Raw genomic sequence first — 13,460 nt, forward strand, 5'->3', positions numbered from 1 at the left:
GCGTGTATTAATAGGCGGCGACTCTCTCTCTTGTTTCTCTCTCTAGAGCTTCTCTTTCTTTTTCTTTTCTTTTTTTTTTCTTTTTTTCTCTCTCTAGAGAGAGAAGAGGAGGAGAGGGAAAAGTAGTTAGCGGTTGTTTCGGTGCGTTTCCGTTTCGTTTTCTGCATCACGGGATTAGTTGATTTTTTTTTAATAAAGCGAGGCGATGGGGCCCACGGGGTGTGGTCCGCTGACGTGGGATGATCTGGGGGCGCCACGTCGACGGAAGCGACGGCGATGGTGGTTCGTGGGGGGGGGGTGTGGGGGGAGGGGCGTGGTGGGCCCGGGATCCGTGCGGGCCTCGATTCCTTGACCGTGGCCGAGGCCACTTTCTCGGCTCGACCATGGGCCGACGCGTCGACGCGTGGGCCTGCGTGGGCTCCACGGGATCTCCACGTGGGCGGACCGTGGCCACGAGTGGCGCCACGTGACCAGCTTCCGCCCAACCCCACCCATGATTCGGCCCGGGACAAGTCGACCGCCCTCGTGCGTCGCGCGTGACGCTTTTGCCCTTCATCTCTTTGGTTAATTTTGCTTCCAAACATATTTTTTTATTACTATAAGCATGTGCACACATCACTGTATATACAACACCACACTTTAAATGTGCACCATGCGAGCGACATATCCGTGATCTCGCTAAAATCCTGTTGAAAGTCTATCTATATAGCTACATGCGTCTAATATTTGTGGCCATCAGATTTTGAACGCTTAGCGGTAGAGTCAAATTTGAAATACATTTTTTTGGGTATATTTGAAAAAAATGTCAACAACTACACCAAACTAAAATCAATCGTGTGAATGATGAGGAGGCGGTGGTTAAATTCTTCTGCGTGTTTGTGGGAGCAATGTGAAGCGTCCTTTTTAAAATGTGGTGTTTTATTTTATATTATGCTTGACGGTGACAAACTCAAACACTACTAAAAAACTTTTACTGTACTAATTTTCTTCGCCTTTTCTGGTGGGGGTAGGTGGTACGGCCGGCGTTGCCCTTTGGGAGGAGGAGCCGCAACCGCCGGGGCAAGCTAGCTAGCACGAGCAGTGTATAGATGATGAGCTGGCAATGACGTGGATCCGCCAAACATGGGGAAACAGCTTCATCAAAGCCGAGCGCTACAGGTATTGTTTGAAAATGAAAGAATCTGTAGTTGCTTAAATATTAAAAAAAAGATTATCTGAATTGTGAGGGGTTTGTAGCTGTAAAATTCGAAAAATATATTAAGAAAGTAGAAGCTAGGGCACCCGACCAATGTTTTTGCATATTCTCATTTCTCGGAATCTCAAGGTCTCTTAAACATGACGATAGTCAGCATCTCTGCTTAGAAATGTTAAGATAATAAGCCATGAAAAACAAATAAAAAATATTTTTAAGTAAATTTCTATACCTATATAATTAGCTAGCGATACAATATAATGAAAAGGTCTTAAATATTTAAGTTTAAATTTTTAGCTGTGGCTGAGAAGCTACTAAAGCAGACAACAAGGGGCCGGCTTAAGTCGTCATGGATTTTCTTTTTCTTAAAATTTTTCGCGGCCGTACAGTGGCACGAGAAGACCAGGTATAGATTGGAGAAGGGGAAAGAAAACAAGGGGAGATTAATTCTTGCCATTTGTGGTCAATTTGCAGTGTTGCTCGGATCTTGTCGGACCAACTGCTGCATCCGTTGATTGGATGCCCGCACGGGGCACTCATCCCCATGATGCTTTTCTCACTTTGTTTAATTCAACCTATACTTTACGCATGGTAGGTGTGCCCAAACCAACAATGGTAAAATTGGAATGTGTTTGGTTACCGATCACATTTTACCATAACTAAGATTAGCTAAGTTGTGACAGTCACAAAAGTATAATGAACGAATTAATAGTCACAATTATGATAAAGTTGACAAAAAAATTGAGTCTATAATATATAGGACATGCTATTGAAAAAGTGTGACGAGCCACGAACCAAACTCATATCTAATAAATTGTGTCAGCAAAAAATATGGTGTAACAAAATGTGACCATAAACCAAATTAAACACCCCTTTAACATGTTCTATCTTAGCAGCAAAAGCCAATTGACTGACTTCAATAACAAATGCTAGTAGATGCAAGGTGAGGTCAATTATTGTATTTATAGGACTTTTCTCTCAAAGCTATACCGGCTGCTAATTCAGCTAGCTGCATATATGATCAATCTCACAGTTGAGACGTCCGGATTTTCAGACATGTGCGTTACTTCGCTCGCATTGGCTAGCTAAGCTAGTTTAATTTCTACTAGTAATGCAGGGGTCAGTCGATCACAGTATTCATGTGACGCTAACAGCTAAGCTAGCGTCGGCCATGCGAGACAGCTGCATGTCCTAACTTATATCAGAGCTTTCCAGTTAGTAGCCCGTCGTTTCATCAGCCCAGCTGAAAGCCTGAAATTGCACGTCATGCAATCGGCAATGTGTTTTGCGTGCAAGGCCATAGCAATGTATACAACCAATTAATTACCTAACGCATTATATATATACTTACCGCTAGCTGTAGATAAACATTGTATTGTTACCTCCGTTCTAAAAATACTTTACGATTCGCTCCGGTCCAGAAAAAAATACCTGAGGGTACTGGTACCTCATGATAGTACAATTCAGTATCGTGAGATACTCTGTACTCGTACCCCAAGATATTTTTTACTGGAACAAAACAAATCTCTTGTTTTTTTTAAGTTATACATCTAGCCAAGTCAATTAATATAATGTACCGAACAAGTTTCAGCAATTTCGAAGGTCAGCAAAAATTAACGTGAGATCGATCTGCACGATGGAGCTGGTAAAATCTGGAATAGCTGGTGCTAAGATTATTATATGTAGAGACAGGGATCAGCTAGTACTATAGTTAGTTAGTTCGTTCCTCACGATAATTAAACTATTAAGCACGCGATTATACAAATGGCTCCACGCGTTGCAAACTAGCTTGGTTTCCCAAGGCAAAATCAAACCGATGGGGAGGAAACAGCGGCAAAATTGTCGGGACAGGAACATGCCTGCTACTACTAGCTATACCACCACCATCTCGATCACCTAGCTAGCTATCACCCGCGTGTAACTAATTAATCTTTTGGTCAAGAACTAATGGTTTATTTGGAGAGCTTCTAAATACTACTTTCTCTCGTAATCAAAAACTCCCTAAATAGTTCAGTTTTCGTTCAGTGCCTGTTCAGATCGTAGCCAAAATAAACCTTACTAAATTTTGGCAATGCCCAAATTTTAGCAAGATGGTAATATTATCAAAATTTTAACAGGATTTCTTGTGTATTGACTAAATTTGACAATAAACTAAACATAGACATTTTTTGACAACTTTACTAAAAAATGGTATGGTTGAAAAAATGGCATCAAAAGTGAACAGGCTCTCAGATTTTGAAAAAAATGTATTATAGAATCCAGGAAAATGAACAAGAATTCTGAAGCTGGGGAACTAGGCCAGCCCCTCTCCAAATTGTTAGAAGCTAGTTACCACCCAACTGTTTCTTGAAATTTAAGCTTTTTCTTCTCAAAAGTTGACTACCATCTAGCTACATCTTATAATTTTAAGTTCTCCCAAACAGATTCTAAGACTCTTTTACTAATTAGTAATCGAAAATTTTAGCTACCTCGCTTAATTTGCGTGAGGGCATGGAAGACGACGACGAAGAAGAAGATACCCTGCAGATTCTTCGATTACGACGACCCCCAAAACCCTGTGTGCTAATTAATAACGCTCTTGTTTAATTATGCCCAATTTGGCGGCTAAATTAATCGCGAACGATCGATCGAGTTGGTTAATTTAGAGTCCAGATCGATTGCGTGTGTAGAGCGATCGAGACGGCAGCCACATCGATCACGCGTCAGATCATGATCGAGACGTTTTGATTTTGTCGGTGCAATTTAGCTGCAGCTATGCAGCGGCGGCGGCGAAACGTAATCTCTCTCTCTCTCTCTCTCTCTCTCTCTGCAGACGAGGCGCTGACGACGACGACGCATACGAATGTATTTGTGTGCGAGATACCTGTCGAATCTTCAGAGAATCGCAAGGAAAATTCAGAGAAAAATTCATGGTCGGTGCGCACATATGTCCGAGTCATGCATTGCTTGGCAATTTCAGCAGCAACTTGCGTGTCATATCGTATATTTGACCGGATGTAGGAAGGGATTTTCGGACATGAATGAAAAAACTAATTTCATAACTCGCATGAAAATCGCGAGACGAATCTTTTGAGCCTAATTAATCCGTCATTAGCACCTGTAGGTTACTGTAGTACTTATGGCTAATCATAAACTAATTAGACTCAAAAGATTTGTCTCACGATTTCCTCTTAACTGTGCAATTAATTTTTCTTTTAATCTATATTTAATACTCCACGCATACTTCCAAATATTCGATGTGATGTTTTTTTAAAAAAATTTTTGGGAAACTAAACGGGGCCTTAACTAGGTCAAGCAGAAGCAGGCAGATCATGAACAGATGGACCAACGAAAAATTCCTTCTCGACACAAGCTACCTACCAGTAATACGTTGTACAGTGTAGTCATTAAACAAGAGGTTAATTAACGAAAGAGTCAAGGTCATGGAATCGCGTGGTACAACTACAAGTATAGTCATTAAACAAGAGATTAACGGGGAGTGTCAAGCTCATGAAATTGTACGGAAACTTCGGAGGGATGTCGTGAAGTATGTACGTCCACATCGCCATGACTCATACTGTGTGTGTACGCTGATCGATTCAGACATTGACAGGGGCTAATTAAAAATTTTCTGAATCTTTTGCCGGACAGGGACTAACTGGACAGGTTGATTATTGCGTGGAGATTTAACTTCTACAGGTGACACGTTTAATTTCTAGAGACGCTGTGTCCTTTGACAAAACGAAGGAAGCTAGCAAAGCTTGCATGTCTTGTCCTCCAAGAATGAATTGTACTAGCAGGGAGTACAAGTACCTGCTCTGTTTCAATTAATCAAATGATGTTTCTTCCTTGATTTGTGAGTTGAACTAGGATTAATTAGGAGCAGTAGCTAGCATCAATGAAACTAAGCATATATGCCCACCGTATTAGTATGTATGGTTTTGCATTAATCTGCGTACTCAAACTGTTAATACAGTTCAAACACACCTACACGCTGATAGCTAGCTAGTACCAGTACCTATTGCATATGCCCTCCATTTTTCAGTGTGGTTTTCAAGTTTCTAGTACATATATGATTTTCACTACATATTTTTCATATTTTTCTTGTTTGTGAGTACTCAATAATGTTTTTTTGTCTGTCCCTAGAGATGGTGCAGATTAATTCTTTAGTACTTCCTTCGGACAGGCTTATGAAATTTGCCAATCACTAGTAGTACAATTGTACTTGCCATGTGGATGATATTAGGCCAGTCACAATGGGGGTTTCACTGGTGTGTCATGCACATTTAATAGGGGTAAGACTGAATAAAAAATGATTATTTGCATGAAATGGGGATGAGAGAGAAGGAAAGAGTTTCATCCTGGTGAAACTCGTCAGCGTCGTTTCCAAGTCCTCGGTAACAGAGTGAAACCCCCGTTGAGGCCGATTCGTTTCATTCACCGGATCTCTTGCGTCCGCCTCCGCCGTGCGACCTCCGCATTCTCCCGCGCCGCGCCGGATTTTGGGTACAAATGATCCCAGCAACTTGTATCAATTAAATGCTTTGCTTAGTCTTGGAAACGTCAAAGTGAAACCCCTCCACTGTGGGGATTGTTTCATAAAAGATTTCATTTGAGAGAAGATGGTATAATATTTTGGGTAGCCGTGCAATGACACTAGCCATTGTGACTGGCCTTATTGGAGATATCATGGAGTAGAGTACTTCTCATTAATGATATTGATTTTGCCTATACAACTATGAATAATGCATGCGTAAATTAAGGTAAAAAGTTTGGATGGTTGCTTGTATCTATAAGTGAGTGCAGAGACAGGAAGTTCGTTATTTTTCTTATTGAAAACAGTGCTGAAGCCAAAAAAAGGAAGTTTTATGTAATTTGGCATGTAATCCCGTTTTCTAAAAAAAGTAGGGCTTACCTAAAAAAGATCAATGCATTCCAATTAAGATAATATAACCACGAAACGATGCTAACTACACAACAAGGGAAATATGATGAATACAATAGTACATCTTCACGATCGAGGCCAGATTAATCAAGCTTCGAGACAAGGGTCACAAAGGTATTTCTTGGATGATGTCTCTGCATCGTTCCAACAACTTGTCTCCTAAACTATACTACTATAGCAACTATATATATTAGCTCCTTGCATTTTTTTAACAGAAAATGGTACACCTCACTTGATCGAGATGTTCCTCCCAGCGGTACAATAACAATACTAGTCTGGTCACGATCCCACAGGTTTAATTAGGCAACCGTTTAACCAATTGGGGCAATGGTTGCACATGGTACCCCGATGGTGTTGGATCAAGATATTGCTTATTAGCTACTGCTGATTGGGCGGTCAAACAATTCTAACCCTAACGATTACCAATATTAATATATATTTTCTCCCACTGTGTCATGCCAGCGACTTCAAAGTTCTTATATGGCAATACAAAATTATTCCCAAATCTATTTGCATCTAGTAGTGTACATGTCTATGTCTATATATGTGCTAGTGACAAGCGAGATCATACATGTGTTGATGTGTACATGACAATGCTGGTGACATAATAGAGTGTGATCATGTGTACATAACAACAGTCTTGACGTTTTCGCCGTGCCACATGACACAATAGAGTGTGATCTAACAGTCTTGGCGTCCACTTGTGTTTTCTTTTACTGGAACTCTTGTTTTCACTGTTCATGATTTGACTTGTAAGACATACTCATACTCCCTCCGTCCTAGTAATACGTTCGTTTTAAGCTCCTTCCATTTGTTCAAAAATAAATTTATTTTTAGAGTAATTATTGCATCTAAGTTTTTTTAAAACAAGAAATAATTGTATTAGAATTAGATAAGGTGGATAATAGTTTTATTGAGATTTAATAAAGTATATGAGAATTCTAGTTTTTTTTTCTTTTGTATTGGTATGTGTAGTATGGATGAAAAATAAACTCATAATGCATTGCGTGTTGTTTTTAGCTACGGTTTATTAACCAAGGGTATGTGAACAAAACCAATTTGAGGTAAGACTTTTGGTACTTTTATATATTTTTTCCAAAAGTTAACGATAGTATTGAAAGCGACCAGCACACTGGTAAACTAGCTTCGAAACGAGAGGTCGTAAAATTTAAAACCGATTGCTGCTAGCTACTTTCACGATGTAAGATTTTCTAGCATCGTCAATATTTATATTGATGTTAATGAATCTAGACACATATATGCGTCTAGATTCATTCATATATGTATGAATATGGGTAATGTTAGAAAGTCTTACACTGTTAAATGGAGAGAGTAGCTAACTTCACCGCAACATTAATTTGTCACACGATTTGATGGTAACCTGTGGCGCAACACTTTCTTTTGCCAAAAATAAAATGCTAAGGTTGCCAAACGTTAATACGGAGGAGTAATATCTAGCGATAGATTATGCCGGCGTTCGTGTGAGACCAACGCGACGAAATTAAACCCAGCGCGTCTCGATCGATCCAACGATGTGCTGACGCAGCAGCAGCAGCAGCAGCAGCCAGCAGCTACGTACGCACAAGACAGAATACTCCTAATTAACGTGTGCAACGTCGCATCGACGTGCGTACGATACACACGTGTATCCGACCTGTACATCATCATATCGTTTGTTCACGAATCAACTCACTCACTTGTCACTACTAGTGAATGTACTCTTAACCAATTGCGTTGCACGCACGTGTTCAACAAGATCGCCGCCTCCTTTTGTTTTTCTCCTTTCTGATTTCGGAGTGCTACCTGAATGTCTTTTCCGTAGAGTTTAATTTAGGACAATATATGATGTGTCTCATCTGGTGTTAATTTTCTATACTATTTCCTCCATTCTTAAAAAACACTCAATCCTAGATTTTGAATCTGGGCATACGGCATACACTATGTCCAGATTCAATTTTAGAATTGGATTTCTTTGGGACGGACGGAAACATAGGGGTAGTATATTTTTGGATGAAACTGCTAGTACAGCACGTTGGATGGGACTAGAGTAGAGAGCCAGCCGCCGTGGCGGCTCGCAAGTGCTGGATTTAAATGGGCTTCTCTTCTATGGCCTGTGGCAATCTGGCCCAGCAGCTTATCAGCGAAGGAAAAAGGAATAAGTTCATATAAGTTCCCTTAACTTTACGCTAAGTTCGATTTTCGTCCCTGAATCACAACCGGTGTAGATGAGGTCCCTCAGCGGTTTAGATGGCGGTTTTAACTGATGTGGCGCTGACGTGGCTAGTTTAACTTAGTCCTGGTCCTATGTGGCGGTGAGGTGGCACTTGGAAGCAAAATAAAAGGTGAGACCCATGTGTCAGTCTTAAAAAATAGTAGGACCCACCCTGCTCTCTATCTTCATCGCGCCGTCGTCCTAATCCCTTCTCCCTCCTGGCCATTCTTCATCCTTCCTCGAGCTCCCTCGCCGGCCGGAGAAAGCGCGGAGAGGGAGAAGGGCGCCGGCGGGGAGAAGTGCGGAGGGCGCCAGCCATTGGGCGGGGAGGGTAGGCCGGCATGCGCGCGACGGGAGAGGAGGGAGCGGCGGCCGGAGCTGCACGACCTCGGCCCCGCCGCCGACGAAGACTCCTGCTGCGCCGCCGCATCGATCTGCACGAGTTGCAATCTTCATCTACGGCCTTGCCTTCAGGCCAGTTAGGATTCACCATCGCAGCAGATACATATGACACCACCACAACCCTCCCAAGTCCCAACCTTGCTTCTGAACAAGCCTTCCGCACATTCGTCGTGCCCGTTACAGCAGCAGCATGTGTATGAACCTACAACAACATCAATTCATTTAGCTACAAGAACATGACGATTTAATTACAACTCTGCAGACTTCAGCTACTACTGCTTGTTGAGAAATCAACAGTTTCGACAAATCATTTTTAGTAGAAACTGTTGATTTTGTCGATTTTCAGTAACTGCAGTCTACAGTTTGAACAAGTCAATGGAGAAGAAAAGGAATTATTTTGCTGAAAAAAGAGAGAGGTGTGCCCCTGGGTTAGGGGCGGAGAGGAGCACGGGGTAGGCCACATGGAAGACGTTGTTGCAGCCGGCGATGGCCACCGCCACGCTACCGTAGTCGAGCAGGTCGGCCTTGAACAGCCGCAGCCTCTCCGCGACGCCGTCCAGAGACATCAGGTGGGCGTTCTTGGCGTCGCCTTCGCACAAATCATCCGCACAAGCACACCAATCAATCAATCCACCAGAACAAGAGCAGAATGCCATGAATATCAAAAACTTTGACGCAGGTGGAGGGGGTTGGGGAAGTGGGCAGCGGCGGCTACGAGCTCGAGTCCCGGGCCCCGTCAACACCACGCTGTCCGTGTCCCGCGGCTGTGAGCTCGCCGTCGCCGCAACTCGTGCAGATCGATGCGGCGGTGCCGGGGGTGGGGGGGGGGTCGTGCAGCTCCGGCCGCTGCTCTCTCGCCTGCCGCCGCGCGCTCACCGACCTACCCGTCCCGCTCGTCGGCCTACCCGCCTGCTCCTTCTCCACGCACGCTCGCCGGCCTCCCCACCCGATGGTTGGCGCCCTTCTCCCTCTCCGCGCACGCTCACCTGCCAGCTAGGGAGCTCGAGGAAGGATGAAGAATGGCCGGGAGGGAGAAGGGACAAGAGAGCAGGGTGGGTCCCACTATTTTTAATGACTGACACGTGGGTCCCGCCTTTTATTTTGCTTCCAAGTGCCACATCGCCGCTTCATACGATAAGGAGTAAGTCAAACTAACCACGTCAGCGACACATCAGTTAAAACCGCAATCTAAACCGCCGAGGGACCTCATCTACACCGATTTTGACAGTTGAGGGATCCGTTGTATCTGGTATTGCGATTCAGGGACGAAAATCGAACTCGGTGTAAAGTTAAGGGACCTCATATGAACTTATTCCAAGGAAAAAATAGGCCCAGCTAACAACATGCTGTGTATGGCCCAATAAGAAGTTGCTAGGCCCAGATCATCCAATATATTATATATATAGAGTAGCAGCGTGTGAGTTTGGAATATTTTTGACCGGATGTTCGTCCAGCGTCTGAACTTCTGAACAAGTGCAAAACTGCTTCTCGTTCGGTATTCTTTCAGTGCTTTACACCCAGAAAGAAAAAGAATAATTTATTGTCTTGTTCAGTTAATCCCTCCCTCAAGAGAAAATTGAAGAGGAATTAGAGGGATGATGTGAAATTAATCATCTCTAATCCTCCTCAACAATTCCTTTCTCGTAGAGATTAGGCGAACAAGCTTTTCCTTGAAAAAAATATCAAACTCAATTTGACCACAGAAGAGAAAACTGTATGTAGGCCAGACTAAGATCTTGTTTGGGGAGGTTAAGGTTTTAAAATGTTACCGGTGAGAATCTGGAAAAAACTAAGTTTCCTAACTTCTAAGTTCTATTTCATACAAATTTTTAAAATTTAGATAAAAATCTGAACTGTTTGAGAGAGATTCTAACACCTAAAAATTCTAAGAAAAGTTGCAACTCGCCAAAAACTACCCCCAAAACATGCACTAAAGCTTAATCCACGACATGATGGCAGTTAGTTTTAACCGGTGCAATTTAACCGCTGAAAATAACTGCACAGGAGAAAAATATTAAAGTGTGAAATCTGAGCCACACATCCGCTGAAATAACCGTGCAGTTTCAGTTACACGACCACCCACACATTCTCTCTCCTCCCAAAATGCCCAATCCTCTCTTCTTCCTCCTCCTCCTTGCCGCCGCCGCCGCCGCCACCGCCGGCGCCGGCGAAGGCGGCGCCACGCGGAAGGACCCGTGCGCCGGCCGACGGATCCACATCCGTCGCCTCCCGCCTCGATTCAACGCGCACCTCCTCCGCCACTGCGACGCCGGGTTCCCGCTCGCCGACCCGTCGACGCCGGCCACCTCGTCCCCGCCCTGCGAGTCGCTCGTCAACCACGGCCTCGGCCCGCGCACCCACTCCAGCAGCCGCTCCTGGTACCGCACCGACACGCGCCTCCTCGAGGTCTTCTTCCACCGCCGCGTCGCCGAGCGCGGCTGCCTCGTCGCCGACCCCGCCCTCGCCGACGCCGTCTACCTCCCCTACTACGCGGGCCTCGACTCGCTCCCCTACGTGCTCGACCCGGCGCTCCTCGACTCCTCCGCGCAGCACGGCGCGGAGCTGGCCGAGTTCCTGGCGCGGGACAGGCCGCAGATCCTGGCGCGCCGCCATGGCCACGACCATTTCCTGGTGCTCGCCGGGTCCGCGTGGGACTACTCGCAGCCGGTGCGCGCCGCCGCCGCCGCCGCCGCCGAGGCGAGGCTGTGGGGCACCACGTCGCTGCTCCGGCTCCCGGCGCTCGGCAACCTCACGTTCCTGACGCTGGAGTCCCGCGCGTGGCCGTGGCAGGAGCACGCGATCCCGCACCCGACGTCGTTCCACCCGGCGTCGCTGCCGCGGCTGCGCGCGTGGCTGGCGCGCGCGCGCCGCGCCCGCCGCCCCGCGCTGATGCTCTTCTCCGGCGGCGTGTCGCGCCCCTCCAGGCCCAACATCCGCGGCTCCATCCTCGCCGAGTGCGCCAACCGCACCGACGCGTGCGTCGTCGTGGACTGCTCCGGCGGCAGGTGCTCGCACGACCCCATCCGGTACATGCGGCCGATGCTGCACTCCAGGTTCTGCCTCCAGCCGCCGGGGGACACGCCGACGCGGCGCTCCACGTTCGACGCCATCCTCGCCGGCTGCGTCCCGGTGTTCTTCGAGGACGCGGCGGCGAGGCGGCAGTACGGGTGGCACCTGCCCCCGGAGAGGTACGACGAGTTCTCGGTGTACATACCAAAGGAGTCGGTGGTGTTCGGCGGCGTCAAGATCGCCGAGACGCTGGCGGCGGTGGGCGAGGGCGAGGTGAGGAGGATGCGGGAGCGCGCGCTGGAGATGGCGCCGAGGGTGCTGTACCGGCGGCACGGGAGCACGGCGGAGCTGAGCGAGACGGCCAAGGACGCCGTCGACCTCGCCGTCGACGGCGCGCTCCGCAGGATACGGAGGCGGGTCCGCGCGCTGGACGACGGCGAGCCGGAGAGGATATACTCGCTGGAGGACGACGCCGTCGAGTCCTAGGATCAAGAAATGGTTTTTGATGACATATTGCTCCAGTTTGGATTTTGATTAGTACTTCTCCGTTTCCTAATGTAAGACTTTTTAGTATCGCTTATATTCATATAGATGTTAATAAATAAAAACATATATGCATATTTAGATTTATTAACATCTATATGAATGTGCACAATGCTAGAATATCTTACATGATGAAACGGAGGAAGCAGTAGTTTTTTACTTTCTTCCAATCATCATTCATACTTGGGCGGATGTACATTAGATCTTCATTTTCATCTCTGCTGCTCCTCTTCTTGTTTTTTGTGATGTTTCAAAGCAAATTGCTGCTATGATAAAAAGATAAATTGAGCGACCTTCATATTGGCCTTATACTTGCATAAATTGATGAGGTGATTAAATGAAATCATGAAACAGTTGACAATCTTGAGCATGATGGAGGGAGGCAAGCATCAGTTTTCACTTCGCAGCGATCTTTTTTGGACCCTAGAACTCAAGAAATGGTTTTGATGACATATGCTCAAGTTTGGATTTGAGCACCTGTAGTGAATGAGTAGTTAGTTTTATGTTTCATCCAATCATCCTTCACACTTGGGCGGATGGATGTGGAGTACATTGGTTTTGTTAGATTTTCATTTTCTTTTCTATTGCTCCTCTTGTTGTTTTTTTGATGGTTCAAGGCGAATTGCTGCTATAATGAAAGGTAATATTGATATTTGCCTAATAATTGTATGCGTTGATGAGATGATTAAATGAAATCATGCAGCAGAACAGCCTTGGTCCCTTGAGACATTGAAGGGAGTAACCATTTGTTTGCGCTTTGCAGGGAAAATATAGACTATTTAATTGAGAAATTGTCTAACTAACACAACAAGCACCTGTGGTCTAGTGGTAGAATAGTACCCTGCCACGGTACAGACCCGGGTTCGGGAGAAGGGGTGCCCCCTCGCAAAAGAGGGTCGCAATGACCAGGCCCGGGTGACTGTTTACCAAAAACACAGGTCTCCGCAAAGTCGTAAGACCATGTATGGGGGCTGACGCCTGCCCAGTGCCGGAAGGTCAAGGAAGTTGGTGAACTGATGACAGGGAAGCCGGCGACCGAAGCCCCGGTGAACGGCGGCCGTAACTATAACGGTCCTAAGGTAGCGAAATTCCTTTACCATTTTTTTGCCATCTTACACAGCCTACAAAGCTCAAATGATAATTTCATTTCCCAAGAGACTATAAAAAAGACCAGCATA

The 13,460-nt window shown here is 45.6% G+C and overlaps 1 protein-coding gene across 1 annotated transcript; it reads left to right on the plus strand.

The window, feature by feature from the left end:
- The first annotated feature begins 10,776 nt into the window (after window positions 1–10,776).
- On the plus strand, window positions 10,777–12,580 carry LOC4349334 (probable xyloglucan galactosyltransferase GT19). Its single transcript, XM_015757714.3, has one exon. The coding sequence runs from the start codon at window positions 10,834–10,836 to the stop codon at window positions 12,223–12,225; it is 1,392 nt and encodes a 463-aa protein (XP_015613200.1). The 5' UTR covers window positions 10,777–10,833; the 3' UTR covers window positions 12,226–12,580.
- The last annotated feature ends 880 nt before the right edge of the window (window positions 12,581–13,460 follow it).

Source organism: Oryza sativa, chromosome 10, assembly GCF_034140825.1.
Source record: "Oryza sativa Japonica Group chromosome 10, ASM3414082v1".
NCBI lineage: Eukaryota > Viridiplantae > Streptophyta > Magnoliopsida > Poales > Poaceae > Oryza > Oryza sativa.